The 15,607-nt window shown below is 44.4% G+C and overlaps 1 protein-coding gene across 3 annotated transcripts in view; it reads right to left on the bottom strand.

The window, feature by feature from the left end:
- CBFA2T2 (CBFA2/RUNX1 partner transcriptional co-repressor 2) overlaps positions 1-4,146 on the bottom strand; it is a 146,930-nt gene extending 142,784 nt beyond the window's left edge. Inside the window, exon 1 of one of the 3 annotated variants that reach the window (XM_038572021.1) lies at positions 3,990-4,146. In XM_038572021.1, coding sequence (XP_038427949.1) covers positions 3,990-4,023 — 34 coding nt within the window. In that variant the 5' untranslated portion in view covers positions 4,024-4,146. Of the gene's footprint in view, positions 1-3,646; positions 3,794-3,989 lie in introns of those variants that run through there. The other 2 variants (XM_038572024.1, XM_038572025.1) reach the window with 2 other exon arrangements.
- Between the last annotated feature and the right edge of the window lie 11,461 nt (positions 4,147-15,607).

Below are 15,607 nucleotides of genomic sequence, written 5' to 3'. Positions count from 1 at the left end.
CCTGAGACTTGAGAGAACACTAAGCCAGAGGACAAAGCACATAAAAAAAACTTTCCAAATCCAGAAGGAGCAAGTCCTAGAGTGGATCTCCTTTAGAGGAATAGCAATCTTCATTCAAAGTACACAACCATAAATAAATAAATTAATTAATTAATTAATTAATTAAAATAAAATAAAATAGGGATCCCTGGGTGGCGCAGCGGTTTGGCGCCTGCCTTTGGCCCAGGGCGCGATCCTGGAGACCCGGGATCGGATCCCACGTCGGGCTCCCGGTGCATGGAGCCTGCTTCTCCCTCTGCCTGTGTCTCTGCCTCTCTCTCTCTCTCTCTCTGTGACTATCATGAATAAATAAATAAAATCTTTAAAAAAAAAATAAAATAAAATAAAATAAAATAAAATAAAATACACAACTAGAGACAACATCCATAGGAAGGGATCAGGGAAATGAAAATTCCCTAACCTCAGACAGGAAGGAAGCTCTTGATGTAGTTCCTATAGGTAAGTTGGCCTCTCAGAGCAGAAAACAGGCAACAAATGGAGAGAAGAGGGAAGCCTGGGTGGCTCAGCGGTTGAGCGCCTGCCTTTGGCTCAAGGTGTGATCCTGGATTCCCAGGTTCAAGTCCTACGTCAGGCTCCTTGCATGGAGCCTGCTTCTCTGTCTGCCTGTGTCTCTGCCTCTCTCTCTCATGAATAAATAAATAAAATCTTAAAAAAAAAAAAAGTGGAGAGAAGACCAAATGGAAGGTACCTAATTCAATCTCCAGGAAGTCTTTCTGGTATACTTTCACATCTCTTCTTTTATGTTATTGGTCAAATGCCAGATAAGGAAAGTGTTACTGAACATGACAATTCTCACCCCTTTTAAATAGTAATGCACAGGGCCTATCTACCATATTTGTTTTGTTTTGTTTTTCTACCATATTTGTAATCAAGTTGTCACTAGTAAGTATGGTCATTTACCATTTTATTTGTAACTGTTAGAATTTCTTGAAGGTCCAATGACTTCTATACCTTTCTCCATGCTTATGGACTTTCCACTTACCTTGTTAGGCAAAGCAAGATCACAAAAATGCAGATACTAAAACTCTTAAGGAACTTACATTTAGGAGTTTATATTCTTAGATAACTAAGAAGGCAGAATGAGGTAAGTGTCATCAGAGAGAAAAGAGCTGTGGTGCTGTGAAAAGTTCTGGAATAGGCTTCCTTGCCATCTGGCCCCTACCAGTAACAACTCCAGCCAGAACTCACTGTTATCCTATTAACAAGGTATACAAGCTTTAATGGGGTTCCCTGCAGGTCCAGATCTGGATAACTACTCACTAAACCCTCAAAAGAATCCAAGTATCCGCTCAGTATCAAAAGAGGTCTACCTCTCCTCCTCCCGGAAAAAACCCCTCCTTAGGCCTGGTTCAAATGTCACCTCCTCACCTAAACCTTACTTGGAACCTTAAAGAACAATTAGTTATTCCTACCATGTATTCCCAAAAGACTTTGTTTCGAGCACTTAAAGAACTTTATCCACAAAGAGGTGCCAAGGCCCCTACTAGACTGTGAAATCCTAAGTCTTACTCATACCCATAAACGGCATCCAAAATAGTGGGTCAAGCACAGTGTAAGTACTCTACATATATTACCGTATAATTACCATATATATTATCAATCATCACAAAACTGCAAATGAAGCAGAAACTCCCATCAACTCAATTTTAAGAGATGAGGAAAATCAAGTGCACGGAAAGGTTAAATAATGTACCCAAAGTCTCAAAGCTAATAGGATTGGACCCTAAGATTTCAACCTAGGCACAACTCCAGAAGTGAAATCTCAACAGACCTCAGGGGTTGAGAAGGTCCCACTACAAGACCAATGGTCCCCATCCTCAAGATGCATAGTTATCATTCACACCAGGGTGTAAAAAGACGATATTGGAACTTCTACTTATATTTGTTTTAGCTCATCCTCTGCAAAATGTCTATTTTTGCACGTGTTATAAAATGTACATAAAATAGACTACAGTTAGCACTGTAATTGCAACTTAAAACATTCACATGTGTTCATACTGAACCCTATCTACTGATAGAACAGTAAAAACATTTGAAGCCAATGCTCTAGACTACTTCCCCCAAGGACTCTGAGCTCCTTCATTCTCTGCCCAGCACTTCAGTTAAACACATTAGCCAATCAAGACTATAGGTAAGCTCTTAGAGGCAAGTGCCTGCTTTATTCATCTTTGTAAGCCCTACATTAGTACAGGCCCTAGTGCTTAGCAGATGGTCAATGCTGAATCCAACTGTATCATGGAAACCTCACTGAAAAAATCCTCTCGATATTTTAATGCAATTTATTATATGCTTCCAGATTAAAAGAAAAAGTGTATTAAGCATGCTAAGAATGTAAACTAGAATTCTATTAGGAACACTAAAATCAATCAATCTTTGTTACATAATAGAGCCAAAAATTGTACTTGAGGGTATATTTTAAACTGAAAATTGCATAAAGCAGATATGGACATAAAAAATTTAAGTTCACAAAGCCCTTTCACTTTATGAGATGGTGCATCTTAGACCCTAAAGGGTCACCTCTGCCTCTCTCTCATTTTAAGTTTCGAGAGGAAAGGATCAAACTATCAAAAGCAGCAACTGCAGGCCTGACTATGAAGAGGCGTTGCATACCTACTTTCCATTTCTGTAATCCAACTTTTAATGAGTATCAAAGAGAGGAGGCATAAAGCCTCCCTTTTATATGAAAGACTGAAGGCTCTGAGGCTAGATCACAGGGTTCCCTCCATTCCTCAATTTCATCTGCTGCAAAATAGGCATATTCAAATATTTAACTCTTATTTATACTACCACCAGGATTAAATGAAGAGAAAACAGGCAAAATGGACTTACCTGTTTCCTCTTTTGCCTTGTCTTCCCTCTCCCCAGATCAAACTCAAAAGACTATGTGTGGTATATTCAGTTTTTTGCTATATTCCCAGGGCCGAGAATGGTACTTTTTACTTAATGATTTAATAAATATTACATGAATAGAATGCAAAACGCCCGATCAAAAAATGCTACCAAAAAAAAAAAAAATGCTATCACTGCTACTGTAACCAGAAACAATTAAAATTTTACTGTTATTAAGAGATACCACCCCTCCCCCCCCAGGATCTCAAAATTTCTAGGAGGAACACTAGACAAATGCTGGAATGGAGAAATGGAGGTAAGAAAAACAAGTGGATCATCATAAAGCAGGACCAACCTAAGACAAAATCTTAAAACATCTGTTTAACAACCAGAGCGCAATTTCGGGCTTTTCCGAGAGAGGTTCACCCTGGATAAGGTTTATCAGCGATTACAATAATAACAGTTTTCACCCTTGTGTATGTCCCAGCCTGGGCCAAGCGTTCTACTGGCCCCACAAAAGCCAAGAACCCTGGCGTGGGTTGTAGGGGTGGAAATACTCTTCACACCCCCATTTTGCAGAAGAAAGAACTGAGGCTCAGAAAGACCCAAGGTCACATCCCCTCAGCGGGGGAGCCAAGACGTGAACCCAGGCAGTCTGATCCCTGAGCCCGCACTCAACAGGCCCCCTCAGAGGCCATCCTCGCCTCCTCCACCATCCGCCACACACCCCTTGAAATTGGGCGTGTGTAATACTTACCCAGAGTCGGACTTAGTGGCCCCAGCGCCGGGAGAACAAAACAATCCTTGTCCGCCGGTAAGTCGGACAGACTCCGGCAGGGCCTGGGCTCCGAGGCCGCGGTCCCCACAGCTTAGCTCACATCGCGAGCCCCGAGCCCTCGGGGAGACGCAGGAAGCGCCCGGACGGCCTCGCGCACCCGGGAAGGCCCGGCCCGCCGCGTGACCTTGGATCCGCCGCCCTGCCTCGAGCCTCAGTTTCCCCAACTCCGCCTCGCGCCGGGGGCCTCTCGGGAGCTCGCGCTTGTGGAGCAGAAGGCCCCTCACACGCCCCCCTCAGCCTCCCGCCTTCCCGCCCTGCTTACGCTGGAAGGCGGCCGCTCCAGGGACGCCCACCATCGCCAAGCGCCTCCACCGCGCGGCTCCCGCTTCCACCCGCGGCCCGGGTTCCTCACGGGCGCCGCCGCGGGACCTGAAGCCCCGACGCTCGCCAGCCACAGCACAGGCGCCGCCGCCGCAGCCGCCGTTAGGCCGCGCGCCGCCCCGCCCCCCGGCTGGCTCCGCCCCGCCCGCCGGGCACGCCCCCGCCGCGCGCCCTCGGCCGCCGGACCAACGCACGCGGAAGCCCGGCCCCAAGGCCCCTCCAGCTAAGCCCCGCCCCCTGACCCGCCCCGCCCCTTCCGCGCGAACCTGAGGCCCTATCCCAGAGCACCCAGCTTCTCAGGCCCGCCCCTCCTGTGTCATGCGCGCCCGTCACGCGCCTGGCCCACTCGTCTGGCGCTGGGCTTCCGGCTGTGGCCGGGGCAGGGGCCCGGCCCTGAGGCGGAGGCGGGGCCCTCGGAGGCGGGGCTCAGGGGGGAGGGGACCGCGCGGCACCTGAGTTCAGGTTAAGGCCTGCTCGCCCGGAGCAGGTTGTTGGGTAAGTCACTTCCCCCTTTTTGGCCAACCCTATTCCAAATGTTTAAAAATGTCGTCATCGGGATCCCTGGGTGCCTCAGCGGTTTGGCGCCTGCCTTTGGCCCAGGGCGCGATCCTGGAGTGCCCGGATCGAGTCCCTCGTCGGGCCCCCGGCATGGAGCCTGCTTCTCCCTCTGCCTGTGTCTCTGTATCTATCATAAAATAAATAAATAAGTCTTTAAAAAATAAAATGTCATCGTGATATTAAATTTTTATTTATTTATGATAGTCACAGAGAGAGAAAGAGAGAGAGGCAGAGACACAGGCAGAGGGAGAAGCAGGCTCCATGCACCGGAAGCCCGATGTGGGATTCGATCCCGGGTCTCCAGGATCGCGCCCTGGGCCAAAGGCAGGCGCCAAACTGCTGCGCCACCCAAGGATCCCTCATCGTGATATTAATAACCATTAGCTATCATGTCTATTACTGAGCTCTTTATCATCTTCAGGCGCAATTACCATACACTCTTCCAGTTAATCCTCACAATGAGGGAGACAGGGTATTATTTTCCCTTTGCTATACATGCAGAAGGGCCTTTCCCAGCAACCAACTTGCCTCCTCCTTACTGTTAGCGTAAAGCAGAGATGGGATTGGAACCCAGATACTCTGAACTATTCTGCCTCCCCAAAACTCAAAAACAGGAATTAAAATTAAAACGAGATTAAAAATTACAAACTCCAGGGCATCTCGATGGTTCAGTCAGGAGAGCATGTGACCCTTGATCTCAGGGTGATGAGTCCAAGCCCCACATTGTGCATGGAAACTATTTTATAAATAAATAAATAAATAATTTTTAAAATTCCAAACTCGTCTATGTACTAAGACAGCATAGGGCAGCCCTGGTGGCTCAGTGGTTTAGCGCTGCCTTCAGCCCAGGGTGTGATCCTAGAGACCAGGGATCAAGTCCCACATCAGGCTCCCTGCATGGAGGGGAGCCTGCTTCTCCCTCTGCCTGTCTCTGCCTCTCTCTCTTTCTCTGTGTCTCTCAAGAATAAATAAATAAAATCTTTTTTAAAAAATGAATTACTGTACTAAGACGGCATAAACAAAGTTCTATTAAATTTCCTTTCTCAAAAAAAAATTTCCTTTCTCAAAAAAAATTAAAATAAAATAAATAAATAAATTTCCTTTCTCTGGGACGCCTGGGTGTCTCAGCGGTTGAGCGTCTGCCTTCCGCCCAGGGCGTGATCCTGGAGTCCAGGGATCACCACATTGGGAGCCTGCTTCTTTCTCTGCCTGTGTCTCTGCCTCTCTCTCTGTGTGTCTGTCATGAATAAATAAATTAAATCTTTTTAAAAAATAATAAATTTGCTTTCTTTTATAAGCAAAAGATGGGGATAAAATATTTGCAACGTATCCAACAAAGGATCAATATTCAAAATAAATTTAAAAACTCTTGTAAACCAATAAAAGAAAGGTAATTTAATACAAAATGGATGGGGACACCTAGCTGGCTCAGCCAATAGAGCATGCAACTCTTGATCTTGAGGTCCTGAATTTGAGCTCTCACCTTGGGTGCAGAGAGAGATTACTTAAAAAGAAAAATGAGGATGCCTCAGTGGCTCAGCAGTTGAGCTTCTGCCTTTAGCTCAGGGTGTGATCCTGGAGTCCCGGGATCAAGTCCCACATCGGGCTCTCTGAGGGGAGCCTGCTTCTCCCTCTGCCTATGTCTCTGCCTCTCTCTGTGTCTCTCATGAATAAATAAATTAAATCTAAAAAAAAAAAATGGACAAAGGTGATAAATAGACAATACACAGGGGATCCCTGGGTGGCTCAGCAGTTTGGCGCCTGCCTTCGGCCCAGGACATAGTCCTGGAGTCCAAGATCAAGTCCCACATGGGGCTTCCTGCATGGAGCCTGCTCTTCCCTCTGCCTGTGTCTCTGCCTCTCTCTCTCTCTCTCTCTCTCTCTGTGTCTCTCATGAATAAATAAATAAAATCTTTTAAAAAACAAAATACACAATACACAGAAAAGAAAATCCGTATGGCTAATAAACATTAAAATAGATGCTTGACCTCTCTCTCTCATAATCAGGAAAACAGGCAATGAGTTGCCATATGTCATGCATTAGATTGGAAATTCCACTTGTGGGTCTCTATCCCAAAGAAATATTTGCTCATGTGTACAAAAAGATGCATAGGAAGGAAATATACATCAAAATCGTGAAAGAACAAACATCAAAATTGGCTTGAATGCCCTACATGGATGACTAGTAAAATAAACTGTAGAAAATAATATGCAACATTTGAAAAGTAGGTAGATCTACCTACCAAAGTAGTTTGGTAATAAGAAAAGGTTGCCAATACATATTGAAAACTGGAAAAGCAAATTGGAGTTCCATGAAGCTATTCTTTTGCTTTACTTCCAAGTTTTGGATAATTGGATAATTTTTCAACACCTACATACTATGTACACTCTAAAATAGTGTTAAATCCAAGAGCCCACACACGAGAGCCAGCGGGGCTAGGTATACATCATGGCTTCACATTTACTAACTATATAGCCTCGACAAGTCATTTCATCTCTCTGAGCCTTAGCAAATGGCTCATGATAGGACCTAGCACACAGGATTGTTGCATAAAAAACACAATACAGGGGATCCCTGAATGGCTCACAGGTTTAGTGCCTGCCTTCGGCCCAGGGCATGATCCTGGAGTCCCCAGATCAAATCCCACATTCAGGCTCCCTGCATCTATGCTCTGCTTCTCCCTCTGCTTGTGTCTCTGCCTCCGTCTCTCTGTGTCTCTCGTGAAAAAATAAATAAAATATTTTTAAATAATAATAATTAAATAAATAACACAATACCTGCTACATTTTCTTTAAAAAGATTTAAAGAAAAAGAAAAAGGCACATGCACCCTCTAGCATGGTGGGGGCGGGGAAGAGGGCAGAAGAGGAGGGGAAAGAATCTCCAGCAGACTCCCTGCTGAGTGCTAAGCCCAATGCTGGGTTTGGTCTCAGGACCTGGAGATCTTGACCTGAGCCAAAACCAAGAGTCAGATATTCAACCAACTGAGTCATCCAGGCACCCTCCTGCTACATTTTTTAATTGTTGCAATTATTGTATATGCACTTCCCTTTTTTTTTTTTTTTTTTTTTTTGAAGATTTTATTTCTTTATTCGAGAGAGGCAGAGGGAGAAGCAGACTCCATTCAGGGAGCCCGATGTGGGACTCTATCCCGGGTCTTCAGGATCAGGCCCTGGGCTGAAGGCGGTGCTAAACTGCCGAGCCACCTGGGTTGCCCTTTTTCTTTTTTTTCTAATTTCTATTCCTATTCACTATCCCCCCTAGCCTCTACCCTTCCAGCTTGGAAGTTGCTAAAACATAGTAGGTGCTCAAAAAAATTCCATTTTGTGGTGCCTGACTCAGTAGAGCATATGACTTTTTTTTTTTTTAAGATTTTATTTATTCATTCATGAGAGAGATGGAGAGAGAGGCAGAGACACAGGCAGAGGGAAAAGCAGGCTCTCTGCAGGAGACCAATGCAGGACTTGATCCCTGACCCCAGGATCAGGCCCCAGGCCAAAGACAGAGGCTCAACCGCTGAGCCACCCAGGTGTCCCAAAGCATATGACTCTTAATCATAGGGTCCTGAGTTCAAGCCCCATATTGTGTATGTGGAGTCTACTTAAATTTTTTTTTAATTTTTTAAGATTTTACTTATTCATGAGAGACACACAGAGAGAGGCAGAGACATAGGCAGAGAGAAGTAGGATCGCTGCAGGGAGTTCCATGCAGGACTCAATCCCAGCACCCCAGGATCAGGACTCAACCACTGAGCCACCCAGGCTCCCTTCCATTACCATTTGAATCCTGTTGCTTTGCCTTCTTTTAGCACTTGGCTATCTGGGATATAATAACTGCAACGTTTTATTTTTAAGGTTTTATTTATTTATTGGAGCTTATGAGAGAGAGAGAGAGAGAAGGAGCTGAAGAGCAGAGGCAGAGGGAGAGGGAGAAGCAGACTTCCTGCTGAGCTGAGAGCGGGGATGTGGGGCTGGATCACAGGACCCCGGGATCAGGACCTGAGCCAAAGGCAGACACTTAACCAACTGAACCACTTGGGCACACCAGCTGCAACATTTTAAATATTTTTGTGATATAGACATTTAAGAAATGCTTGCTGAGGAACACTTGGCCGACTTAGTGAGCATGTGACTCTTGATCTTGAGGTCGAGTTCAAGCCTCATGTTGAACATAGAGATTTCTTAAAAATAAATTCTTGGGACACCTGGGTGGCTCAGTTGGTTAAGCATCTGCCTTTGGCTCAAGTCATGATCCCAGGGTCTTGGGGATGAATCCCACGTTGGGCTCCCTGTCAGCAGAGAGCCTGCTTCTCTCTTTCTGCCTCTGCACTTCTGCTTCTTCTCTCTCTCTCTCTCTCTCATGCACCATAATAAATAAATAAAATCTTTAAAAAATTAAAATGTTGGGACCCCTGGGTAGCTCAGTGGTTGAGCATCTGCCTTCGGCTCAGGGCGTGATCCCAGCGTACCTGGATGGAGTCCCACATGGAGCTCTCTGCATGGAGCCTGCTTTTCCCTCTGCGTGTGTCTCTCTACCTTCCCTCTGTGTCTCTCATGAATAACTAAATAAAATCCTAAAATAAATAAATAAAAATAAAATATTTTTTAAAAAAGAGATTATCTTTCTCCTTCTGCCTTTCCTCCTGCTCTAGCATGCTTGGTCTTTTGCTGTAAGATAAATAAATAAGATCTTTCAAAATAAAAAATAAACTTTAAAAGAATAATAATAATAAATTAAAAACCTTAAAAAAGGGCAGCCCAGGTGGTTCAGTGGTTTAGCACTGCCTTCAGCCCAGGGCATGGTCCTGGAGGCCCTGGGATCCAGTCCCCCCCACCAGGCTCCCTGCATGGAGCCTGCTTCTCCCTCTGCCCGTGTCTCTGCCTCTCTCTCTCATGAATAAATAAAATCTTTTTTAAAAAAAACCAAAAAACTAAAAAAAGAGAAAGAAAGAAATACTTGCTGAATTAAGTCTAGAAGGAAGCAGGGTAGAAAGCCCAAGAACATGTACTGTAAATTGGTTGCCCAGAGGCTGCACAAAAATGTTTAGCCACCATGTTCAGCCCAACAAGGACGAATTCATTCATCAAATATTCGTGAGAAACTAGCCCCTAACTCAGTGGTTCTCAAGATCATTTGAAGCAAGAAACTGACTTAGAAACATACTCACAGACCCTGCTTATCCAGAAGATCCCAGACCTGGAACGGTAAGTGGGCTGTCCTCTGGAGGTGGAGGAAAAGAAAAATGCTTTCTACTTCTTCCAGAAGACTCACTTACCCTGCCTTGCCTAGTCAGACCTGGCTTACTTCTGTGGTTGCATCTCCACCACCCTCATGCAGGCCACACAAGCGTCTTGAGTCCCAATGTACACCAGAGCTCTGGCCTCAACTCTGGGAACCATGGTCCTCCTTCCAGCACCCCACCACCCCCACTTCACTCCTATATATTCTTCAGGTATCAGCTTATCTGGTACTTCCTCGGGGAAGCCCTCTTCCACCCTCCAGACTTGTCAGAACTCCTTACATCCACTCCTATAATGTCATGCATCTCTTCTCGTGGCACACGACCTACTTGTCATTTGGCATTTATTTTCCCCATTTCTGGATTACCATCTGTCTTTCTCTGTAGGCCACGAGCTCCATAAAAGCTTTCTAGTTTTCACCATTGTATCTCCAGTGCCTGGGACAGAGTTGGTATTCCATAAATATCTGTTAAATAAATAAGGGAAATATTAAAGGAGATGTAGACTAAAGGGGCTATAGGAGTGCAAATAATAGTCTTTCTAGTCTCCCTTTTGGCCCCTCCCATCACATACCCTTGGGGGTCATAGAAGTATATTTAGGAAAGAAGAGGATTGGGATGCCTGGCTGGCTCAGTGGTTGAGCATCTGCCTTTGGCTCAGGGTGTGATCCTGGAGTCCCTGGATCAAGTCCCACATCAAGCTCTCTGAGGGGAGCCTGCTTCTCCCTCTGCCTATGTCTCTGCCTTTCTCTATGTCTCTCATGAATAAATAAATAAAATCTTAAAAAAAAAAAAGAAATAAAATCTTAAAAACAAAACAAAACACAACATTGTTCCAGTCTGCAGGCAGTATCATGTGGACATTCTTATTCCTGGAACCTGTGAATATGTTACCTTACAAAGCAAAAGGGACTTCACAAATGTGATTGAGTTAAGGACCCTGAGATGGGAAAATAATCCTGGATTACCCAGGTAGGTCCAGTATAATCACAAGAACCTTTAAAAGAATCAGAGAGGGACTCCTGTGTGGCTCAGTCAGTTAGGTAACTCTTGATTTCAGCTCAGGTCATAGTCTTAAGGTCATAGAATCCAGCCAAGCCCTGTTGGCTCCATGCTCAGTGCAGAATCTGCTGGTCTATCTCCACTCTCCTCCTCTCCACACTCACATTCTCTCTTGCTCCCTCTCAAATAAATAAATAAATCTTTAAACAAAAACTTATGGGATACAACCCAAGCTATGTTTAGAGGGAAATTTATTTTTTTTAAAGACTTTATTTAGGGATCCCTGGGTGGCGCAGCGGTTTGGTGCCTGCCTTTGGCCCAGGGCGCGATCCTGGAGACCCGGGATCGAGTCCCACATTGGGCTCCCGGTGCATGGAGTCTGCTTCTCCCTCTGCCTATGTCTCTGCCTCTCTCTCTCTCTGTGACTATCATAAATAATAAATAAAAATTTAAAGAAAAGACTTTATTTATATATACATGAGCGACACACAGAAAGAAAGGCAGGCTCCCTGCACGGAGTCTGATACTAGACTAGATCCCAGGACCCCAGGATCATGACCTGAGCCAAAGGCAGACACTCCACCACTGAGCCACCAAGGTACCCCTGGAGAGAGATTTATAACATTATGTGCTTATATTACACAAGAGGAAAGGTCTCAAATCAATGATCTAACCTTTTGTTTTAGAAAACTAGAAGAGGAAAGCAAATTAAACTCAAGGCAACCCGGCAATAAGAAATAATAATGAGGGCAGCCTGGGTGGCTCAGCGGATTAGTGCCACCTTCAGCCCAGGGCCTGATCCTGGAGACCCAGGATCGAGTCCCACGTTGGGCTCCCTGCATAGAGCGTGTTTATCCCTTTGTCTGTGTCTGTGCCTCTCATTCTTTCTCTCTCTCTCTCTCTCTCTGTGTGTGTGTGTGTGTCTCTCATGAATAAATAAAATCTTAAAAAAAATGAAAGCAAAAGTTTCTAGTTCTTTGAAAAGATTGACAAAATTGCTAAGCCTTCAACAAGACTAACAATAAGGGAGTCTGCCGTGGAAACAAGATGACAAAGGGGATAGTCATCATTTGGAAAGTGTCACAATAAGACCACATATTGTGCTGCCCTGTGACTCTCAGGCCTACCACCTTCAGAAGTCCACCTGTGGCAAATGTGGCTACTCTGCCAAAGGAAAGAGAAAGTATAACTGAAGTGCCAAGGCTAAAAGACGAAATACCATTGGGACCGTTTGAATGAGGCACCTAAAAATTGTCTACTGTAGATTTAGGCATGGATTCCATGAAGGAACAACACCTAAGCCCAAGAGGGCAGCTGTTGATCATCTTAAGGATTTCAATGATTATTCACAATAAACGTTCTGGTTTAAAAAAAAAAGACTAACAATAAAAAGAGAGAACACAATATATCGATATTAAGAATGAAAAAGGGAAGGGCACCTGGGTGGCTCAGTTGGACAAGCCTCTGCCTTTGGCTCAGGTCATGATCCCAGGGTCCTGGGATGGAGCCTTCCAGAGGGCTCCCTGCTCAGCAGGAAATCTACTTCTCCCTCTCCCTGCTGCTCCTTCTCTCTCTCTCAAATAGATAAAATCTTAAAAAAAGAAAGAAACAAAGAAACAAAGAAAAAACAATGAAACAATGAAATCTATTACTACAGATTTTATCAATAGTGAAAGGGTAATAACAATTTTATGCCTATAAATTTGATAACTCAGATAAGATTCACCAATTTCTTTTTCTTTTTTTTTTTTTAAGATTTTATTTATTTATTCATGAGAGAGAGACACACACACAGAGGCAGAAACCTAGGCAGAGAGAGAAGCATACTTCCCTCAGGGAGCCTGATGCGGGACTCAATCCTGGGACTCCAGGATCACACCCTGAGCCGAAAGCGGAGCTTAACCACTGAGCCACCGGAGTGTCCCAAGAGTCACCAATTTCTTAAAAGACACAATCTATTGAAACTCACTCAAAATGTTGATATTCTAAGGGGTGCCCAGGTAGCTCAGTCTGTTAAATTTCAACGCTTGATTTTGGCTCAGGTCATGGTCTCATGAGATGGAGCCCTGTGACGGGCTCCTTGCTCAGCTCATCAGGAAGTCTTCTGGAGATTCTGTCTCTCCCTCTCTTTCTGTCTCCCCACTCCCACTCTCTTTCTTTCTCTCAAATAAAGAAGTCTTTAAGAAAAAAAAAACTCTTTTAGCCAAGAGAACCTCAGAGCCAAACAGCTTCACTAGCTGATTCTACCAAATATTTAAGAAGAAATAGTATCAATTTTACACAGTCTTTTCCAGAAAATTAAAGAGGAAACATTTCCAACTCATTTTATGAAGCCAAGATTACCCTGATAGCAACACCACACTAAGATATTACCAGAAAAGAAAACTAGAGACCAGTATGTCTCATGAAGACATAAACAAGCAAAAATCTTTTTTTTTTTTTTTTAATATTTTATTTATTTATTTAGGATAGTCACAGAGAGAGAGAGAGAGAGAGAGAGGCAGAGACACAGGCAGAGGGAGAAGCAGGCTCCATGCACCGGGAGCCTGACGTGGGATTCGATCCTGGGTCTCCAGGATCGCGCCCTGGGCCAAAGGCAGGCGCCAAACCGCTGCGCCACCCAGGGATCCCAACAAGCAAAAATCTTAAAGAAAATATTAACAAATTGAATTTGAAAATAAATTTGATAGTGCACCATGGTCAAATTGGAATTATCGTGGGAATGCAAGGCTGGTTTAAAAACTTATGTTTGTTTTCAATTTTCAATTTAAATTTTATTTTATTTTATTTTTAATAAATGTTTATTTATGATAGTCACACAGAGAGAGAGAGAGAGAGGCAGAGACACAGGCAGAGAGAGAAGCAGGCTCCATGCACCGGGAGCCCAACGTGGGATTCGATCCCGGGTCTTCAAGATCGCACCCTGGGCCAAAGGCAGGCGCCAAACCGCTGCGCCACCCAGGGATCCCTAAATTTTATTTTTTTTAATTATTTTTATTTTTTTTTAAGATTTTATTTATTTATTCATGAGAGACAGAGAGAGAGGCAGAGACACAGGCAGAGGGAGAAGCAGGTTCCATGCAGGAAGCCTGACATGGGACTCGATCCTGGGTCTCCAGGACCACGCCCTAGGCTGAAGGCGGCGCTAAACCGCTGAGCCACCCGGGCTGCCCTTTTTGTTTATTGTTTTAAAGATTTGTTTATTTATTCATGAGAGAGAGAGAGAGGCAGAGACATAGGCAGAGGGAGAACAGTCTCCTCACAAGGAGCCTGATGCGGGACTCGGTCCCGGATCCTGGGATCATGCCCTGAGCTGAAGGCAGACACTCAACCGCTGAGCCACCCAGGTGTCCCAAATATTTTGTTTTTAAGTAAAAATAAAATACACCCAACACGGGGCATGAATTTAATGAATTTACAACTCTGAGATCAAGAGTTGCATGCTCTACTGACTGAACCAGCCAGGTACCCATAAAAACATTTTACACAAAAATCTGTACTGACTTTTATAGCAGTCTTCTTCAAAATTACCAAAAAACTGTCAATAATCTAAATGTCCCTCAACCAGTGAATGGATAACAAACTGTGGTATATTCATCATACAAATGAACACTAGTGATAGAAAGGAACAAATTTTTTTAAAAAGATTTATTGATTTAAGAGAGAGAGATTGCACAAGCATGTGAGTGAGCAGGGGGTGAAGGAGAGAAGCAGACTTCCTGCTAATCCAGGCCTTAGGCTCCATTCTCATGACCCTGAGATCATAACTGAAACCGAAATCAAGAGTTGGACACTTAACCAACCGAGCCACCCAGGCTCCCCCAAAGGGAGAAATTTCTGATACTCATAATAATATGGATAAATTTCAAAGAAGCCAGACCTGAGGCAGCTAGTTGGCTCAGTTGGAAGATCATGTGACTGTTGATCTTGGGGTTGTGAGTTTGAGCCTCATATTGTGTGTTGAGATTACTCAAAAAAATAAGATAAATAAATAAGATAAAACAAAACAAAGAAGACAGACTCAAAAGTTTACATATTCTATGATTTCACTCATGGAATGTAAAGATTGATTCATTTATTTCAAAGGGGAGAGAGAGAGTGCCAGAGAGCAGGGGAGGGGCAGAGGCAGAGGGAGAGAATCTCAAGCAGACTGCCAGCCAAGTACCCCATGCATGTTTATTTTTTTTAAAGATTTTATTTATTTATTTGAGAGAGAGTGTGAGTGAGGAAAGAGGCAGAGGGGGAGGGAGAGAATCTCAAGCAGACTGCAGCCTCACATGGGGCTCTACCTCAGGACATCTGAGAACATGACCTGAGTTGAAATCAAGAGTCAGGGGATCCCTGGGTGGCGCAGCGGTTCGGCGCCTGCCTTTGGCCCAGGGCGCGATCCTGGAGACCCGGGATCGAATCCCACGTCGGGCTCCCGGTGCATGGAGCCTGCTTCTCCCTCTGCCTATGTCTCTGCATCTCTCTCTTTCTCTCTCTGTGAATATCATAAATAAATAAAAATTTAAAAAAAAGAATCTGTATAAAAAAAAAAAAAAAAAGAAATCAAGAGTCAGACACTTAGGGCAGCCCGGTGGCTCAGCAGTTTAGTGCCTGCCTTCGGCCCAGGGTGTGGTCCTGGAGTTCCGGGACCAAGTCCCGCATTGGGCTCCCTGCATGGAGCCTGCTTCTCTCTCTGCCTGTGCCTCTGCCTCTCTCTCTCTGTCTCTCATGAATACATAAATAAAAATCTTTTAAAAAAATAAAAAATTTAA

The sequence above is a fragment of the Canis lupus genome, chromosome 24 (genome assembly GCF_011100685.1).
Source record: "Canis lupus familiaris isolate Mischka breed German Shepherd chromosome 24, alternate assembly UU_Cfam_GSD_1.0, whole genome shotgun sequence".
Taxonomy (NCBI): Eukaryota; Metazoa; Chordata; class Mammalia; order Carnivora; family Canidae; genus Canis; species Canis lupus.
This window is presented reverse-complemented; position numbering and strand designations above follow the sequence as displayed.